Genomic DNA, 15,954 nt, shown 5'->3' with positions numbered 1-15,954 from the left:
GGCAAATGCTGCATGGTGCCCAGGCTGTGGCAGTTACAAGAGACACAGTGCACCCATTCTAGCAGATCAGTTCTTGCCTGGAGGCAACAGAGGGGCTCTCCCTGCAAAGGGTCAAGACAAACTCTCTGGAGTACCTGAGATTTCTAAATCTGAGGGGCCGGGATACAAATGCGTGGCACAAACCACACCTACCATGTGCATACTTCACACACAGAAACTGCCTCTCCACAAAGTAGATTTAAAAAGTTAAATAAGGCTAAACAGCAAAATTCTATCTATCTATCTATCCTCTGAAATTTCAGAATATGGAGAGGGAACAAACAACCAAAAAGAAAAAAAAAATCCCAAAAGTTATAAAGACATAATTGTACATCGAAAGTCATTGAGAAGACAGGGGAATCTCAATTATTTCCTAAACCTTTTAATTTCATAATATATACATTTTTTACCCCCAGCACTTACTATTGGCAGGCCCTGCTTCAGACACTTCACATAAAGACCACATACCACCAAGTCAGCTGGATTTTGTTATCCCCATTTTATAGATGAGGAGGGTAAGGGTGTGACTGGCGAACACCTTAACACCATCAGGACACTGGTAGGCCTAGCACTATCCTAACACTTGTGCCTTTGCCTGGAGCTCTCCAGCTTATGCTTTCTTTGGGGTGGGGCTGTACAGTCACATGGTATGTTTTTAAGCACTGATAGTTCTGATAGGATGTCCCCAGGGAAGTGAAGGCCCTGATCGCTAGCCTGGGAAGACTCTTCCTACTGGGAGAACCAGGGATTCAGCCAGGCTAATGCTCACAGCCATTCCAGATGCTAATGGTTACTGCACAGAAGCAAGGTAAGTACAAAAGGAGGCAGAATAATGAAAGGCTTTCAGACAGGCTTTCAGAAAGGCTTTCAGGTAGGTTCAAAGAAAGCAGAATTCTGCCGATTTGGGTTTTATGTATTAGGAAGCAGAAGCCTAACTCTGAAAGGCCCATACAGTTTTCTGTAATTGGCTTCTGTAAGCTTGCTTTGACAGTGGTATTTTCACAACCCTGACCATATATATCTGTACACCAATGGGCAACTATTTGCTTGCAATTCTATGTGAATCAACTCAGTTTTTAAAAAGTTGAACATCATCTATTTACTCAAGGTTTACATATGAAGTCAATTTAATAATTATATTTTATTAATGCATTCATCTGTTGAAGAAAAGTTAATTCCATGTAACAACTACAATCATTGCATGCTTTCACTTCTGTGAGGGCTATGCTTCGGAGAACTGTAATTCTGAGCTGGTGAAAAAAGCTACTCTTGATCCTCTAATCCAAAAATATGGAAATACAAAACCCTGAAAAATTGCTTTTATGTTTGTATATAACAGAGTACACATGCAAACATGAACTCTACACAGACACACATACACACACAGAGTAGAGGACAGATGCAAACAAATGAAAAGGAATTAAGTGGAGTTAGGCATTATATTATTAGGTTAGAGGATAACTGGAAGTAATAAAGCAACATTTAATGGAGTATCATTTTGGTTTAAACTGGACTTAAAAAAATACCACCACAACACAGGTTTCATGCCTCTCTTTAACACAAATCTTAACTATATACATATCGCTGCTCAGTTTTCTTTCAACTCTGTATATATAGAACTCTGTATATATAGAAATAAAAAATCTGCTTAAAAACAACTTAATTACACTGTATCCTCAGAAGACTGCAGGAAAGAATGGAGTGGCCAGGGCCCAGGGGCTGCATGGGCTGCATCAGTGGCTGGCTCAGGTCCCCGTTTCCTGTCCCTCTACCCTTTATGAGAAGCTCCACAGTTGTTGGCTTTTTGTGATGCCCTTCATTAGATGCTTTCTGAACCAAAGGGCTTTTCAGGCAAGAAGACATTTGGAGACTACTGGTGTTCTTTTCTCTCACTTTACAAATGAGGAAACTGAGGCTCAAAGAACCTGAAAAACTTCTGCAAGCTGTGGCAGAATCAGCCATCCAGGTTCCTAAGCTTGTGTTTATCTGAATGAAACTTCCCCCAAGGACATTCTTGTGTATCTATATACTAGCAACCCAGTGGAATTCACTATATATTAATATCCTTGCCTAGTCTTGAAAACAAACAAGTGTGATTTATCATTAATTCACTCAAGAGGAGATGGTAGCCAGCAATCTTTAATGAGGTATGATAAGTAAACAGAAATAAATTAGAAATAAGATGATATCATTATTTTGGAAAGTAAGGAAACAGGCAAATCTCTTCCTTAAACATCATGTAGATTAAATAACACCTGACCCAGACTAAAAAAGCTCTAATTAATAATAGATACAACAACAATAAAACAGCAGCAGTGATAATAGCAATAGTTAATATTCCTGGGTTACTATATACTAGTTACTAGACATAGCATTTTACGTGTACTGAAATCTGTATGATAAATTCTATTATTCCAATTTTTATAGATAAAAATCCAGCCTAAGCCCAGAAGTAGTGGCCAAATGCCTCTGAAGATGTATATATTCCAGATCTGAAATCACTCTCATCCTGAGTACTCTGGGATAGCTGGCCATCCTTCTGGATGGGAGACAGGAAGCTTCTTGTCTATCTGCCTCTCCAGCTGATACTACCTTCTAAGGATCACTTCTTGTCCATGTACTGTAGGCTAGACTTCCATACAAAGGTTTAAAGAAGAATGTGACCAATATATTACAAAACAGGACAATCACTTGTAGCTGTACATCCTTTAACAAAAGGACAGCTGAAGCCCTGTGCAGTCTCCAACTTTGTTTCTCCCCCCAAAAAAGAAAGGACACTTACCTTGACCTCAAACTCAAAGTGCTCATCCTTTCCTTGCCCGCACAGCACATAGCGTGGAATACTAATCTTAATTGGGTCCTTCAGGTCGTCTGGATTTGCTCCCAAAGAGCGAGAAACCATCCGCTATGAAAAGCACATCGATAGGGAGAACAAAGAGAAAGGAAGATCACTCTGCTGCAAATACTCTACTTGGACAGGAGGGAGACAATGTGTTTCAAGTAGAGAAAAGAGCATCAAACCAGTAGAGTTTATTTAGAAGAATGATGGTTTCCTTTGAAAGAGAAACGTTAAGCCTCTCTTAACAAAAGAACCTCCCCCCTCCCTGCCCTTTTTTTAAGGAATTCCACTCCAAGAAGTTAGGGCAAAAACAGTTCCTTCCAATTTATAACAGCAAATGAAAACAGGAATAAGTTACCCACTCTGACTTTTAAAAAATGTCAGTTTAAATTAAATTCCCTTTTTGAAAAGTCTTCATCAGTTGACAAACTTTTGTATCACACTGCTATACATAAGGCTGAAGGTTTGACTCAAACTTATTTCATCTCTAACTTTTAGCTATTTTTACAAGCCATTGTAGTGTGGGAAGTGCTAAAAAAAAAAAAAAGGCATAAATAAGACAAATCCCATGTATTTTCTTTAGGCTCCACTTGATTGATAATTGGCTTGGCTCTGAGAAATACTTACGGTCTATGCAGTGGGAAGCCAGAGGCGACATCTAAGATACAGGTACCATAAAATACAATTTCAATATAGGTTCTCTTGAGTATAAACAGAAATAGCTGAACAATCCTTATTTATATTAACCTAGGGCTTTAGAAAATATACATATGCTTTTGTAGTAGGAGTAATAAATTAGAATAATAATTGGCATATATTGAATAGTTATTATATACCATAACTATGTTAAATGTTTGATATGCATTGGTTTAATGAATCCTCATGATCCACCTATGAAGTACAAAACACTCTTAATCCTATTTCTCACAGAAGAGTCCAAGGACAGCAGACTGAGGTTAATGGTGGTAAGTAGTTGACCCAGGATTTGAATTCAAGGTCACTAAACCCACATTTGTCGCTACTACATTCTTCTGCTATTCTGAAATTTTACATGGTTTCATCCATTGGAGATAAACTGAGCTAACAAACACTTCAAACACACATAGAATTTAAGGAGGAGACTTGCAGTGAAAGTTCTTTGACCCCATCAGTCTTCTTCCTCCCAAGCAGGTGCTAGCAAGAAGTCCTCACCCAGCTGCCTGGGTTAAAGCTTGGGCAGCTGGGCAGCAGGGAGGATGGTGTACTTCCGGCTGGTGTTTTCAATCCAGCTGATGGTGTGGGTATTTGGGCATGATGAGAAGCTTCCAAAGCATTTTAGAGCATGCTAATGTTTCCCCAGTGGCGGGGTTACACTCAATGAGAAGCACTGTTTAAGCAATGGCACACCTAATTAGCTGTTCCCAACGTCAAAATTCAATGTGGAAATTCTTTAAGAGGAGTTTTGAGTTCAATTTACTGTCTGTTTCTAAAATACATTAAATTTTGTGAAACATAGAATATCTCTCTCCCTCTCTATCCCCCCCCCACCTCCTTCTCTCTCAGTACTGGAGCTTGAACTCAGGGATTAGGTGCTATTTCTTGGCTTTATCACTGAAGGCTACTCTACCACTTGAACATCACCACTTCCAGCTTTTTGGTAGTTACTTAGAAATAAAAAGAGTTTCGTAACATTCCTGCCCAGGATGGCTATTAACTCTAATCCTTAGATTTCAGTCTCCAGATTAACTAGAATTACAGATTGTGAGCCACCGGCACTTAGCTTAAGTTCTATGTTTCCAAGGATGTACAAGTATGAAATTAATCCCTAAAGAAAAGATGGTGGCTTGAGGCTCAGGACCATATACATTTTACAAACAAACAACAAGAAACCATCAAACACTAAAAAAATACAAAACCCTGCCTTTGACACCTTCATAGGACATATGAATTTCTGGGAGTTACTGGATCTTAGATTGTCTACCTAATTCACATCAATCTAGGATAGTGCTTCACCTATCAGCCTTATATGAGGGAATTGATAAATGGTTCTCCACCTGATATGAGAGCCAACTGCCTCATCAGGATGAGACTTTTATTGAGAAGATATTCTTCCCTTCATTACTCAGCATGCTACAGACAAGAAATATTGACACATGGCCTTGCTATCATCTTTGGCTGTGGTTTATTTAAAGCTCATTGATTTCATATGAATTAAATATTATGACAATCAGCATACAGCAATGAACCACTACAGAAATGAATAACTGAAATAGAAGGCAGGGATATGGAGGCAATTTTAGAAAAAGGATAATATAGAGAGAAAAATAAAAAGTATGACTTTCCACCAAATCATTGCTACAGTGCAAGTTCATTCAATTACTTTATGAAATCACTTTCAAGAGAACTGTAGAATGTTCAGGATACAGTGTGAAAGGTTCCTCATATTCTCTGCAACTATGTTTATCTTGGGCAGGGAGGAAAACTGAAATAAATGTCTCCTAAGTTTATTCTTGATTTGAAAGGGGTTGTATTTTGAATAGCCTGAGCTTTATATGAGGCATGTAAATGTATACTGTAACATTATATCTCATTGTTTATAGGCACTTTTAAATATCCATGACATTATTTATCTTAGAATCAGCCAGTTTCCCTGCATGTGCCAAAGGAGGGTCTGACTCTGTGGAAGGGAAGATGGTGACACACAATTGCAGAAAGGGGGGGGAGGGGGGAGACTAAGGCTCTGTGTTTGGAAGCACCTTCGCAGCTGATTTCATGTGAGAGACTTCCTAAACATTATACGAAATCTTATATATACTTTGGAGAAATGCGCTATTGAGACGCAAAGGCCAAGAAAAACATATGATTAATAACTTCTTACAAGTCTATCTATACATTAGCAAAGTTGGGAGAGATGGGGAAGGTCAATGAAAGAGGTAACACTGATCTAGAGGCACTGTACTCGCATGCTGACATGTTGAATTTAAACCCTGCTGTATAATTATCTAAAGAAGAAGAGGAAGATGAGGAAGAAGAAAAGGAAGAGGAAGACGAGGAGGAGGAGAAGGAGAAGAAGAAATATCATCTTTACAAGTATTAAGAAATATTTTTGATAGCTTTTAATGAAAGAACATCCTGTGTCAACAAATACTGTGGGTGAAACACTATAGTCAGATCCTCAGACAAAAGGAACATGTAGAACCCTAAATAATCAGATTAAAATCTTCCCTTTCTACTCAGGATACCTCCTTCAAAGAGGGCAAATGGAGGAAATGAACAGAAAGTAGCATTAACCTCAACTCTGATCCTTGTCAGCTCCACAGAGGGCATGAAATGATCCACTTCCATAGGAAATTATCAACATTCCCCCTGAACACTTGAATTACGTACCAGATGGTTAACTTAGATCACACACTCTGACTGTGACAAGGTCAGAGCTAAGAACTGCCATTCACTCTCCAAAAGCCATAACCAACTTTTGCTTCTAAAATAAGGGCAAACCAGTTTTCCAGATTTAACCATGCTACCAATTCCTGTCTCTGTTTCTAGCATAGCACATGTACCTAATTCCTCTTTTTGTTTCAATCCCACATACCACAGTGACAGTTCTAGTTAGAATTATTATATACCAAGCACCTACTGTGCCCCAACAGTTTGAAGGTGGGGGCCTAGGGCAGAGATGGATCTAATACAGTCATATAAGAGGCATGTTATAAGAAACAAAATAAAATTAAAGTGTATGAGCAAATGCAAAATTAAGATAAATAGTCAGGTCATGTTTATAGCCACTTCCAGGAGAAGCCTGTTTGTGCCATAAGGGGCCTTTTCTCAATATCATGCTATTTTTTTCCTTTCCTTTCTTTTTTAAATTTAAATTTTATTGTAAAGGTGATGTGCAGAGGAGTTACAATTACATAAGTCAGGAAATGAGCACATTTCTTTTGAACAGTGTTACCCTTCCTTCATTTTCTCCCACTTTTTCCCTCATACTCCCCACCGAGTTATAAAGTTCATTTCCAACATAGTATCTAAAGTATCAATGAATTGGTTCACCCTTTTGTCCCATTGTTTCTGAGATTCTCCTTTCCTTTCCCAAATCAGATAAACTTATATATAAGACAAAGGGTACAGGAATCAAAAACAGTGACTTTAGGGAATAAACTAAAGGAATAAAAGAAAAAAGGAAAAAAGAAAAACTGAACAGTACAATAAAAAAAACATAAAACTCTTGTTTCCATTTCTTAGAGTTCATTTCGATAAGCATCATTTTATATGGTCATATGCACATAGCTATTGAGCTATTGTGGTCCTTTTCTAAGAATATCCTAAACATATTCTAGTTATTACAGATGAGAGAATCTATGTAGCCTATGTTTCTTTGAGTCTGGCTTACTTTGCTTCTAGGCTTAATATGATTTTTTTTCTCAAGTCTTTCCATTTCCTTATGAATGGGGCAATGTCATTTCTTTCTGATGGAAGCACAGAATTCCATCATGTGTACATACAATGCTATTTTTTTTTTTTTTGTGGGTCATGGGGCTTGAACTCTGGGCCTCGGTGTTGTCCCTCAGCTCTTCAGCTCAAGGCTAGCGCTCTACCACTTAAGCCACAGCACCACTTCTAGTTTTCTGGTGGTTTATTGGAGATAAGAGTTTCACAGACTTTCCTGCCTGGGCTGGCTTTGAACCACAATCCTAAAATCTCAGCCTTCTGAGTAGCTAGTATTACAGGCATGTGCCACTAATGCCCAGCCTATGCTATTTTTGAAGGCTCAGTAAACACAATTTTCTTAGAAGTTGAAAATTCATATGACTATGCACTACAAGTACATCTCCATTTTTATTGCAAGCAGGACTTAACAACAGGCCAGCATGAAGAGACCAAGTTAACCACAACTTTTTTAAAAAAGTGACTTTGTATTATTCCTATCAGGAAATAGAAATATGTTTTCAAATAAAGGGGTACTTTCTAGCAACTCAGAAGTCTGAGATCTGAGAACTGAAGTTCAAAGCCAATCTGAGCAGGAAAGTCCATGACATTCTTATCTCCAATTAATCACCAAAAAGCCAGAAGTGGAGCTTTAATTCAACTGGTAGGCATCCTTAAATAAAACAGCTAAGGGACAGCACTCAGGCCCTGAGTTTAAGCCAGAGCATCAGCACAATATAAAAAAAGGGGTTATTTGATATTGGTATATATCCATAGGCATGTATTATCCAGAAAATGAAAGACTATGTTAAATTTGTAGAGAATCTTGAGTTTAGCTGATCTATCTAATTCTCACCAAAATCATTTTTTTCTTTATATAAATTGGTGTTGACCAACATTGTTTCAAGATTTGGAAATATTGGATATCTAATGAGTGTTTCAACTTGAAACTATGAAAATGTCATGATCTACTTTGTGATCTCTACTCATATTGGTTCCGGATAACTCAATAAAATGGATGATTAAAAAGAACTACATACTGGGTCCAGATTTCTGATTGATAATCTGGCAATGGCTTCTAAGTGGCTAATGAATCTAACTTGGGATCTTCTGGAGGGAAAAATCAGATATTTCCTCTTCTGAGTTCTATAATGTCTTCAGTCCTAGAAATGATCATTTGTCTTTACTTACCAAGATCCAGCTTTGGTTCCAGCTATACTGAATTTGATGGGCCAGGAAAGAATAAAGGTCAAGGGGCATTTTCATTCATTAGGTTTCTTTAGAGCATTCTATTTAACTTTCTTATGTATACAAGGTTATTTGTATCATACTGACATTCAGATTATACTTAGCATTTTCTTCTGCAGGGGCTATAAACACAAAGAACAAAGGAGGGACACCCCATACAAGGAAAGAATGGACTCAGAGAACAACTGGTACAGCAATCATTACAAATAGCAACAACAAACTCACAAAGAAATAATCTTTAATACCTAGATATTTTAAGTCTGCTAAGAATCACCTTAGCAGTGCTTGTGAATACTCACTTCTAGCCTAGACAGAAAACAAAATAGGAAGTAGGTAGAGACTGACCAAGCAGTGTCAAGTATAATAATGACTAGGAGGAAGCTTTGGCAGAGTAGAAAAAAAACATAAAATCTAATATAAGAAATCCTAGGTTTGAACCCAGCATTTTTTCCTCAGTCTAAATCCCCAAATATGCAATGAACGAACTCTGCGGATGGAGATCACTACATAGAAGTTTAAGGGGAAAAAATGTTTTAACAATAGAGCAATTTCCCAGTGAGCAATTGTTTGAGTAGAGGAAAGGGATCAGTAGGATCTTGGAGCTATTCAAGCAGATGCTAAATTTGAAAGCAAGTTGAATGAGGTAACTTTTAAAGGTAGGTCCTAAGATAATATATATTCTGCTGGAACCTGAATGTTTCCATTAGAGAGGAGTCCTGTAAGCTTCATCTGCTTGCCTTCAATGGTCCCTTAGGAACCCCAAAATAAAGCATCTAAGATAGAATGAATTACTGGTCCCATTCTTTTCTGAGTGTTAGTACAAATCTGTAGTCCTGGCAAAGCTTTTTGGTGGATAGTAGTAGATAGGTCCGTGCCTCTTGATTTTAGGTTGGGTGACTGGTGTTGCCCAACTGGATGTTAGCTGATAATGATGCCATTAGAGTCTTACAAGGTTGTCCTTTGCTCCTTCATCAGAGAACCCAAAATGAGACATATGATTCAGACCCACCTTAGCTGAGCTACAGATGACCTCTTGCCTACAGAAAAGCTGCTTAAAATCCAGGAGTGAAAAGTAGGATTTTTTGTGTACTGGAACTTGAAGGGTTGTTTGTTACTTGGCAATAGCTGACAAATGTAATGTTTTTCACAAGAGAGAGGTATTTGAGGAACAAAGCAGAGTTATCTAACCTCCATGCTGAAGTCTGTAAGTATAGTAAGAAAACCACCTCTATCCTCACCATCAAAATAGCATTAGTAAAGGCGATTTAAATCTATTTATCATACAAAGCATCTGGGAAAAAGATATAAATAAAATTTTCTGTGATTACTTCCAGAAGGTTTATGTGTTCTCTTCCAAGGGGAAAGCGTGCACATTTTCTTTTTACAGAAATGAAATTGGGGAGACAAACTGTTTTGAAATGTTTTTCAACAAAGTCTAAATAAATTCACCCTAACAACCACAAGTCTAAAGCATGCAGCTGTGAGCAAAATGGACTTTAATCAAATGCAGAAATCACTATCTCACAAGTACTCAAAGAGGCATTGTCTAGAATATATCAGCAAATCCTACAATGAAAATGTTGATGCCTAGTACAACAGTGCCAAAACGCCACAGAATCAAGTATGTCAGAACCTATTTTTGTCCTGATTCAGAAACTCACTACAACGGAGATATTACATTAGGTTGAATGCCTATACTTTCCTATTTGCTCCACTATAGGAGTATGGTAGGCTTAGGACATCTGAAGAGAATGTTATGAGACTGCTATGGTTGATGCCAGGCTAGACAAAGGCACACATTACCAGTTTCTTCTATAGGCATTATGACAACTTCAATACCTACACTTCACAGACAGGAAGTCAAACTCCCATATCCACAAACCACCTTTTATCTTACAGAACATTGCTTAGGTGAAAATGTAACAAGCAAAATCTGAGTGCTGTAGGCTGCTTCTATTCGTAATGGGATCTGGACCTATTCCCCACTGTGGCTTACTTGGATTGTAAAGCTGAAGACCCCATAATGAATATTATGATTTTATGCAATGCTCATATTTGCTGCAGGCTCCATCTATAAAAACTATGAAGACCTTCATTTGTAACATAGTAGAATTATGCTTCTGTACCTAATAGGACAAGCAAATCTTTAATACTAGCACTCTGTTAAAGTCATGAACTTCTCTAGTATTTTTTCCCAGACCATAGTATTCTCTCTACTGGTATCTTAAATTTTACTCTTCTCTTCTGAATTAGTCATTTTGTTTTTCTTGTCAAGGATATGTGAGAAAACACTCCATGGAAGCACTTAAGAAAATGCAAAATTTATTAGCCAAGAAGTGAAAATATGAAAATTAGGAGAAATAGTATTGATGACTGTCATGGTATGTTTTAGGAATTCTTTCAATGACAAATAGCAACCAGCAACGAAAGTGAGAAATGACTGGTTTTAGTAGTAATAGTGTCTCTGACAAAGAGTTCAAGAATTCAGGCGTGTGGATGGGGGAGAGTGCCCTGGGACGTAATGAAAACATGTTCCCCCCAAATCAAGAAAATATAATTCCCTCAAAACTGTAAAGTCACCATGGGTCCAAAGCCATTAGGTTTTCAGCCATGAGTTTGTAGACAATAGCACATTCTCCAATTTCCTGTATTTTCCATTCATTTCCCCATAATCTGGGACCATAAAAATGTAGAACCAGGTGAGTAGCTTACCATTATCTCTGATGGGGGGGGGGGGGGGGAGGCGGGAGAGATGTGTACTTCTGGCTAAAGAGAGACGGCAAGTTTCTAGGGAGGTTACATTCTGTTACCATCCTTATCATTAGTAACATAAATGAAGAAGGAACAACATTCATATTGTACCTTATCTGAAGACTGTATCATAACAATGAAATGGTTTAACGAAATTTCTGACTCCTTCAATTGTATGGGACACTGCTGAGCAGCTATCCAACGTTGAGCAGGATCTCAGATGACAGAAGAGTTCATGAGACAAAAGGCCTACCTCTCCCTTTCTGAGACTTTGGAATTTAGTAGACACTAAAGAGACAGGAGAACAATGGCAGAGCAGCCAGGAAAGATGAAAAAAAAGTAAGTACAAAATGTACTACCTGGTTGCTCCCAGGATTGTTGAACAAATGTAGCCAGAGAGGAAAGGATCAATCAGAGGAGAGAGAGATCCCCCAAGGGCACAGCCTGAAGCCTAAGAGGAGGAGGAAAGCTACTACAGAACTGAGCTTTGTAGAAAAAAAATACTCACCCCAGGCAGACATCGATGATATGAGCTCACCTCTAGCAGAACACTTCGTTCAACAGATATGAATGATGAGTTTGGTAAGAGAAAAAAAAAACACACTAAACTCCTTCTGAGGAGTCTGTATATTTGACAAGACAGTAGAAGAAAGCCATTAGGAAACAATTAGACTCTGATGAACAATCTTACTGGAACAAAAACAGAAAAAGTCTGGGAAGAACTAGAATGTGGAAGAAATTGTGTGGTGGATAGAAGTTGTCAGGGCTGAAACCACACAGGATAAAAGGAGACAGTGAAAAAGTATGAAAGGAGAAAGGAACAGGCAATTAGCTAAGGAGGAAGGCACTGCAGAGCATGCCTCGCTGTTCCAGCCCAGGAATGCGGTAGAGGCGTGGGGTCCTTATAGGAAGCTTGATGCAGGCATTGTGTGCACAGCCTCATAGCTGCCCTAATCATAGCTAGTGAGAAGCCCATCAACAGAGGTCACTGCCAGACTGGGCATTTTTTCAACTAGTACAAACGGACAGATTCCAAGCTACAGCCTTATAAATTGACACAAAGCTAAACAATCAGAATGCTTTAATCACTCACACATAATCAGGCAGGCCTAAATTTACAAGCTTGAGTTCCAAGAAAATGAAACCGGTGGCAATAAAGATATTTTATCAGTTCTTTTCTATCAACTCTTTTCATTTTACTATATTTAAAATCTTTACATTTTCAATTTCAGAGATCCGCTGCTTTCCAATTCCAATTCGATTAACTTCACTGAATACTCATATCCCCTTGACTGTTTTCTTAATGTCCATTTTATTAAAGAGCTCAAAATAAAATGCCCTGGCATCTTTAAAAGTCTTCTACCTAGAGTCTTGTCAAATGTGAGATTAGCCAAAGAGCTTCATCCTGAGAATTGAAAGTCAGTTTCCAGACCTCAGGTGCCTCCCTGTGACCACCCTGAAGACACCCAGAGGCAGTCAGCAACGAGGTACAGGGGGTGTCTTGAAGGTGTGCAGGCAAGCTGTTTCCAGAGTCCAGAGCAAGCCTGAGTCTTTCAAAGAAGATAAGTTCTACTGTTAGCAAGTTTTTCTTCTCTGGAACAACCACATTCCTAAACTCACTTAAAGCACGGCATCTGATCACTTCAAACTGTGTCCGAGGAGGGAGTGTGTTTAGAGACTGAACGTGTGGATAAAACACACGATCCTCCCTCAGGAGTGCGATGTGTGTGTTCAGAACAACCAGAGACTGGCATGGTTGGCACCCATACTCTCCCTCGACTCTGACCGTTGTGTAGAGCAGTAACTGAACCTCAGCTAGAGAAGGGATGCTGGCCTCCATATTTCCATGAAGAAAGTAAATCATGTCAACCCCAGCTGTCTGGAACTGGGACGACAAGTGAACTCCATTTGCCAACACTAAATCCGGGACTTCTGCCTTCCAATCAAGAGAAAGCTGAACCAGATCTTGCTGGAGTAAGGGATGGTCTGCATAAGCAGCAGCTTCAGACTCAGACAGCAGGACACACAGGAGGTCCCAGCAGAGCTGTTGACAGAGCTGTTTGTTGTAAGTGAATACAGTGAGGAGGAGACCCTCTGCAGAGCCCAGCAACCGAATGCTCTGCCCACCAAAGCCAACTTGAATCTCCTGTAGTGCAGAGAGAGGGAGAGCATGAAAGATGCTCATTGAGCCTGGGCTGTGACTTGAATGGACCACAGCATATAGGGCTGAGGGAAGGAGAAGCAAGCATGCTGCCTGAGGGTCAGGTTCTGCGCAGTTGGCTACAGCTAGCCAATAGACGCCTTTGATATCTTTCATGCCAACTGCATGTTCGGGCAGTAAATAAGTCACTTGCTTGAGGAGTTCATCTAAACAGTGTCCCTGAAGTTGCAGCATTAGGTCTGGGAACTGTACAAAGCTCTGTTTAAAGGCAGAGCTTTTTGCAGCATCTTCATATTCAAGATGGCTAACCGAACTTGGCGAAGAGTCTGGTAAACCTACAGCTGTGAAGGCAGAAGCTGTGTAAGGCCTAGGGCTCTCTGGGGCCCTTGGGTTTCTAGTTTCTTCATTATTGCTGCTACCAGTCTGAGCTTTGAGATAAGGATGACCCCCAGATGGTGCCACGGGTGACCTCCAAGGCCCATCCAGGGCTAAGTGCCTCAGCAGGGGCAATCTTTTCACCAATGTTGTCACCTGGGAGGTGAGCCCATTCGGGTCACACAGGCTTCCCACGTGCTTGGCTTGGTTAATCACCTTGGTGCCCGCCTGCAGTAGGTGACTGCTGGTGTCTTTATAAAAGTCTGAGAACTTGTGGTAAAAATATCCCAGTGCATGGTTTCCTTCTGCCCTGATATTGATCAGTGATGCTGGAGAGCTAATCTTTTTAGCAGCTAATTCTTTCTCATCTGGCTGCTCCCAAGGGAAAGTGGGGGCCTCTGTGCTCAGCTGCATGCAGCCTGATGTGCCTGATGTGCTCTCCTCTTGAGAAGTGCTTTCAGAGAGAACAAAGCAGAGCACCCTGCTATGCTTGGCCTGCTTGCTTCCGCTATTTATAGACACTTGTTGGGATGTGTGTTGCAGCAGTGTCCAGCTGGACTCGACTCCCAAGCTGTGCTCATCTTCATGATTCATCAGCTCACTCACGTTTTCTGGCTTCCCCTGGAAATCATCTGTACCTCTGCTACAGCTTCTGTTAAGCAGCTGAAAATATTTTGGTTCAAGATGGCCAGAGGGCTCAAGATGGCAACATTTGTAACCACAATCCTGTAGCAGCTCAGCAACTGAGGACAGATCTCTTCTGTCTTGTGAGATGGAAGAGGCAGCTTTGGGGCCCGAGATGCTGTGCACCGTGGGGTGGTTCCAGAGGTTGCTCTGATCCACCTCCCTCCTCTCTTCTCTAATGGAAGGGTCAGTGGCGTCTTTGGGTAGAAGTGATGCAATATATTCTGTAGGCTTCAACTGCCTTTTCTGTTTAAGATGTCAAAAGAAGTTGAAATGGGGACATGCTATCACTTTCTGCGAACTGTTTACACATGATGATTCTTGCAGTCATTGATTTCATTGTACGGATTAAATTCAGAGGTTTAAAGTAAAAGCCATGATTGACATGATCTGAGAATAGGTGATCTGGTTTATTTATACCCCATTAAATTCCATCTTATATATTTCAGCAATCGTTGAGTATTCTGACAGAAGTAGACTTGTATAGGACTGATCCACAGTATCCATTTCTTGGTCTAAGACTTCATTTTCTCTACATTAAATTCCAACACTTCTGAACTCATGTTTAAGAGGCCACAGTAAGTTGCATGGGCACATATCCAAAATATAAATCAGGGCATACATAATGAAAATCAGCCAGCAAAGCCAAAAGAAATTTACAAAAACTCCAATCTGGCCAGGTTTCTCTCTTTCTGCTTCCTTGTGTTCATGGTAATTCTTAATTGTGTCCTCCTGGCTAGACTGTTACCACCATTACCTACAAACCATCACCACAAAGGCCTATGGCATATCCACTGTATGCCCAGCACCACAGACACAAGGGAAGAAGGAAACACCTTTGTTGTGCCTAGGTTACTTGCTACAGATTATCCAGAGGAGGTCAATGTCATTACAGGCAAATGGAGATGGCCATGGTCAAAATCACTGAAGCCCACAATGTAGTGTTCACCCTTGACTCCCTGTTTAATAATGTAGGGATAGTGGTGAGAAGATTTCTACTATGTGGCTTTTTTTTTTTTTTTTTTTTTTTACTTTTGGACCATATAGGAAGGACATGCCCCTTAGTACAAGCAGATACAAGTACAGCCCTATAAAATGTATGCCCAAATAAACATTAGTTTGACAATCCACCAGAGAAATAAGCTGATCAATCAAGAGTGTTTCCTTTGTACTATGGCCAACTCACAGTTCGTAAACTGAACAGGGTTTTTAAAACATTGAGAAGTACTCGGTTTCACTTCCAAACCCCATATCTGATTCTGATTATGTAATTCTACCTTTCAAATGCAGACCAAGGATAGGATACTGTTACAAATTAGAAACTGGGCGCCACTCCACCCCAGCTACATGCCATTCAAATAAAGCCAAAGCCATTTTCAACCTGCAGGATTCTGTTTAATTTTAAGCCCATATAATAGCTTGCCTTCCCTATTAGCCATTAATCTCACAGGGA

At 39.7% G+C, this 15,954-nt stretch overlaps 1 protein-coding gene across 5 annotated transcripts in view; it reads right to left on the bottom strand.

The window, feature by feature from the left end:
• Positions 1-15,954, bottom strand: part of Kif16b (kinesin family member 16B) — a 268,617-nt gene that overhangs the window by 73,495 nt on the left and 179,168 nt on the right. For 2 of the 5 annotated variants that reach the window (XM_070006712.1, XM_070006713.1), the window contains one exon: positions 2,822-2,944. The exons of 1 other annotated variant lie outside the window; for it this stretch is intronic. In XM_070006712.1, coding sequence (XP_069862813.1) covers positions 2,822-2,944 — 123 coding nt within the window. Of the gene's footprint in view, positions 1-2,821; positions 2,945-9,812; positions 14,748-15,954 lie in introns of those variants that run through there. 2 more of the 5 variants (XM_070006710.1, XM_070006711.1) reach the window with 2 other exon arrangements.

This window comes from Dipodomys merriami, unplaced genomic scaffold (assembly GCF_024711535.1).
Source record: "Dipodomys merriami isolate MVZ:Mamm:240054 unplaced genomic scaffold, mDipMer1.0.p SCAF_7, whole genome shotgun sequence".
NCBI classification, from domain to species: Eukaryota; Metazoa; Chordata; class Mammalia; order Rodentia; family Heteromyidae; genus Dipodomys; species Dipodomys merriami.
The sequence above is the reverse complement of the archived record's forward strand: the minus strand, read 5'-3'. Positions and strand labels throughout refer to the sequence as shown.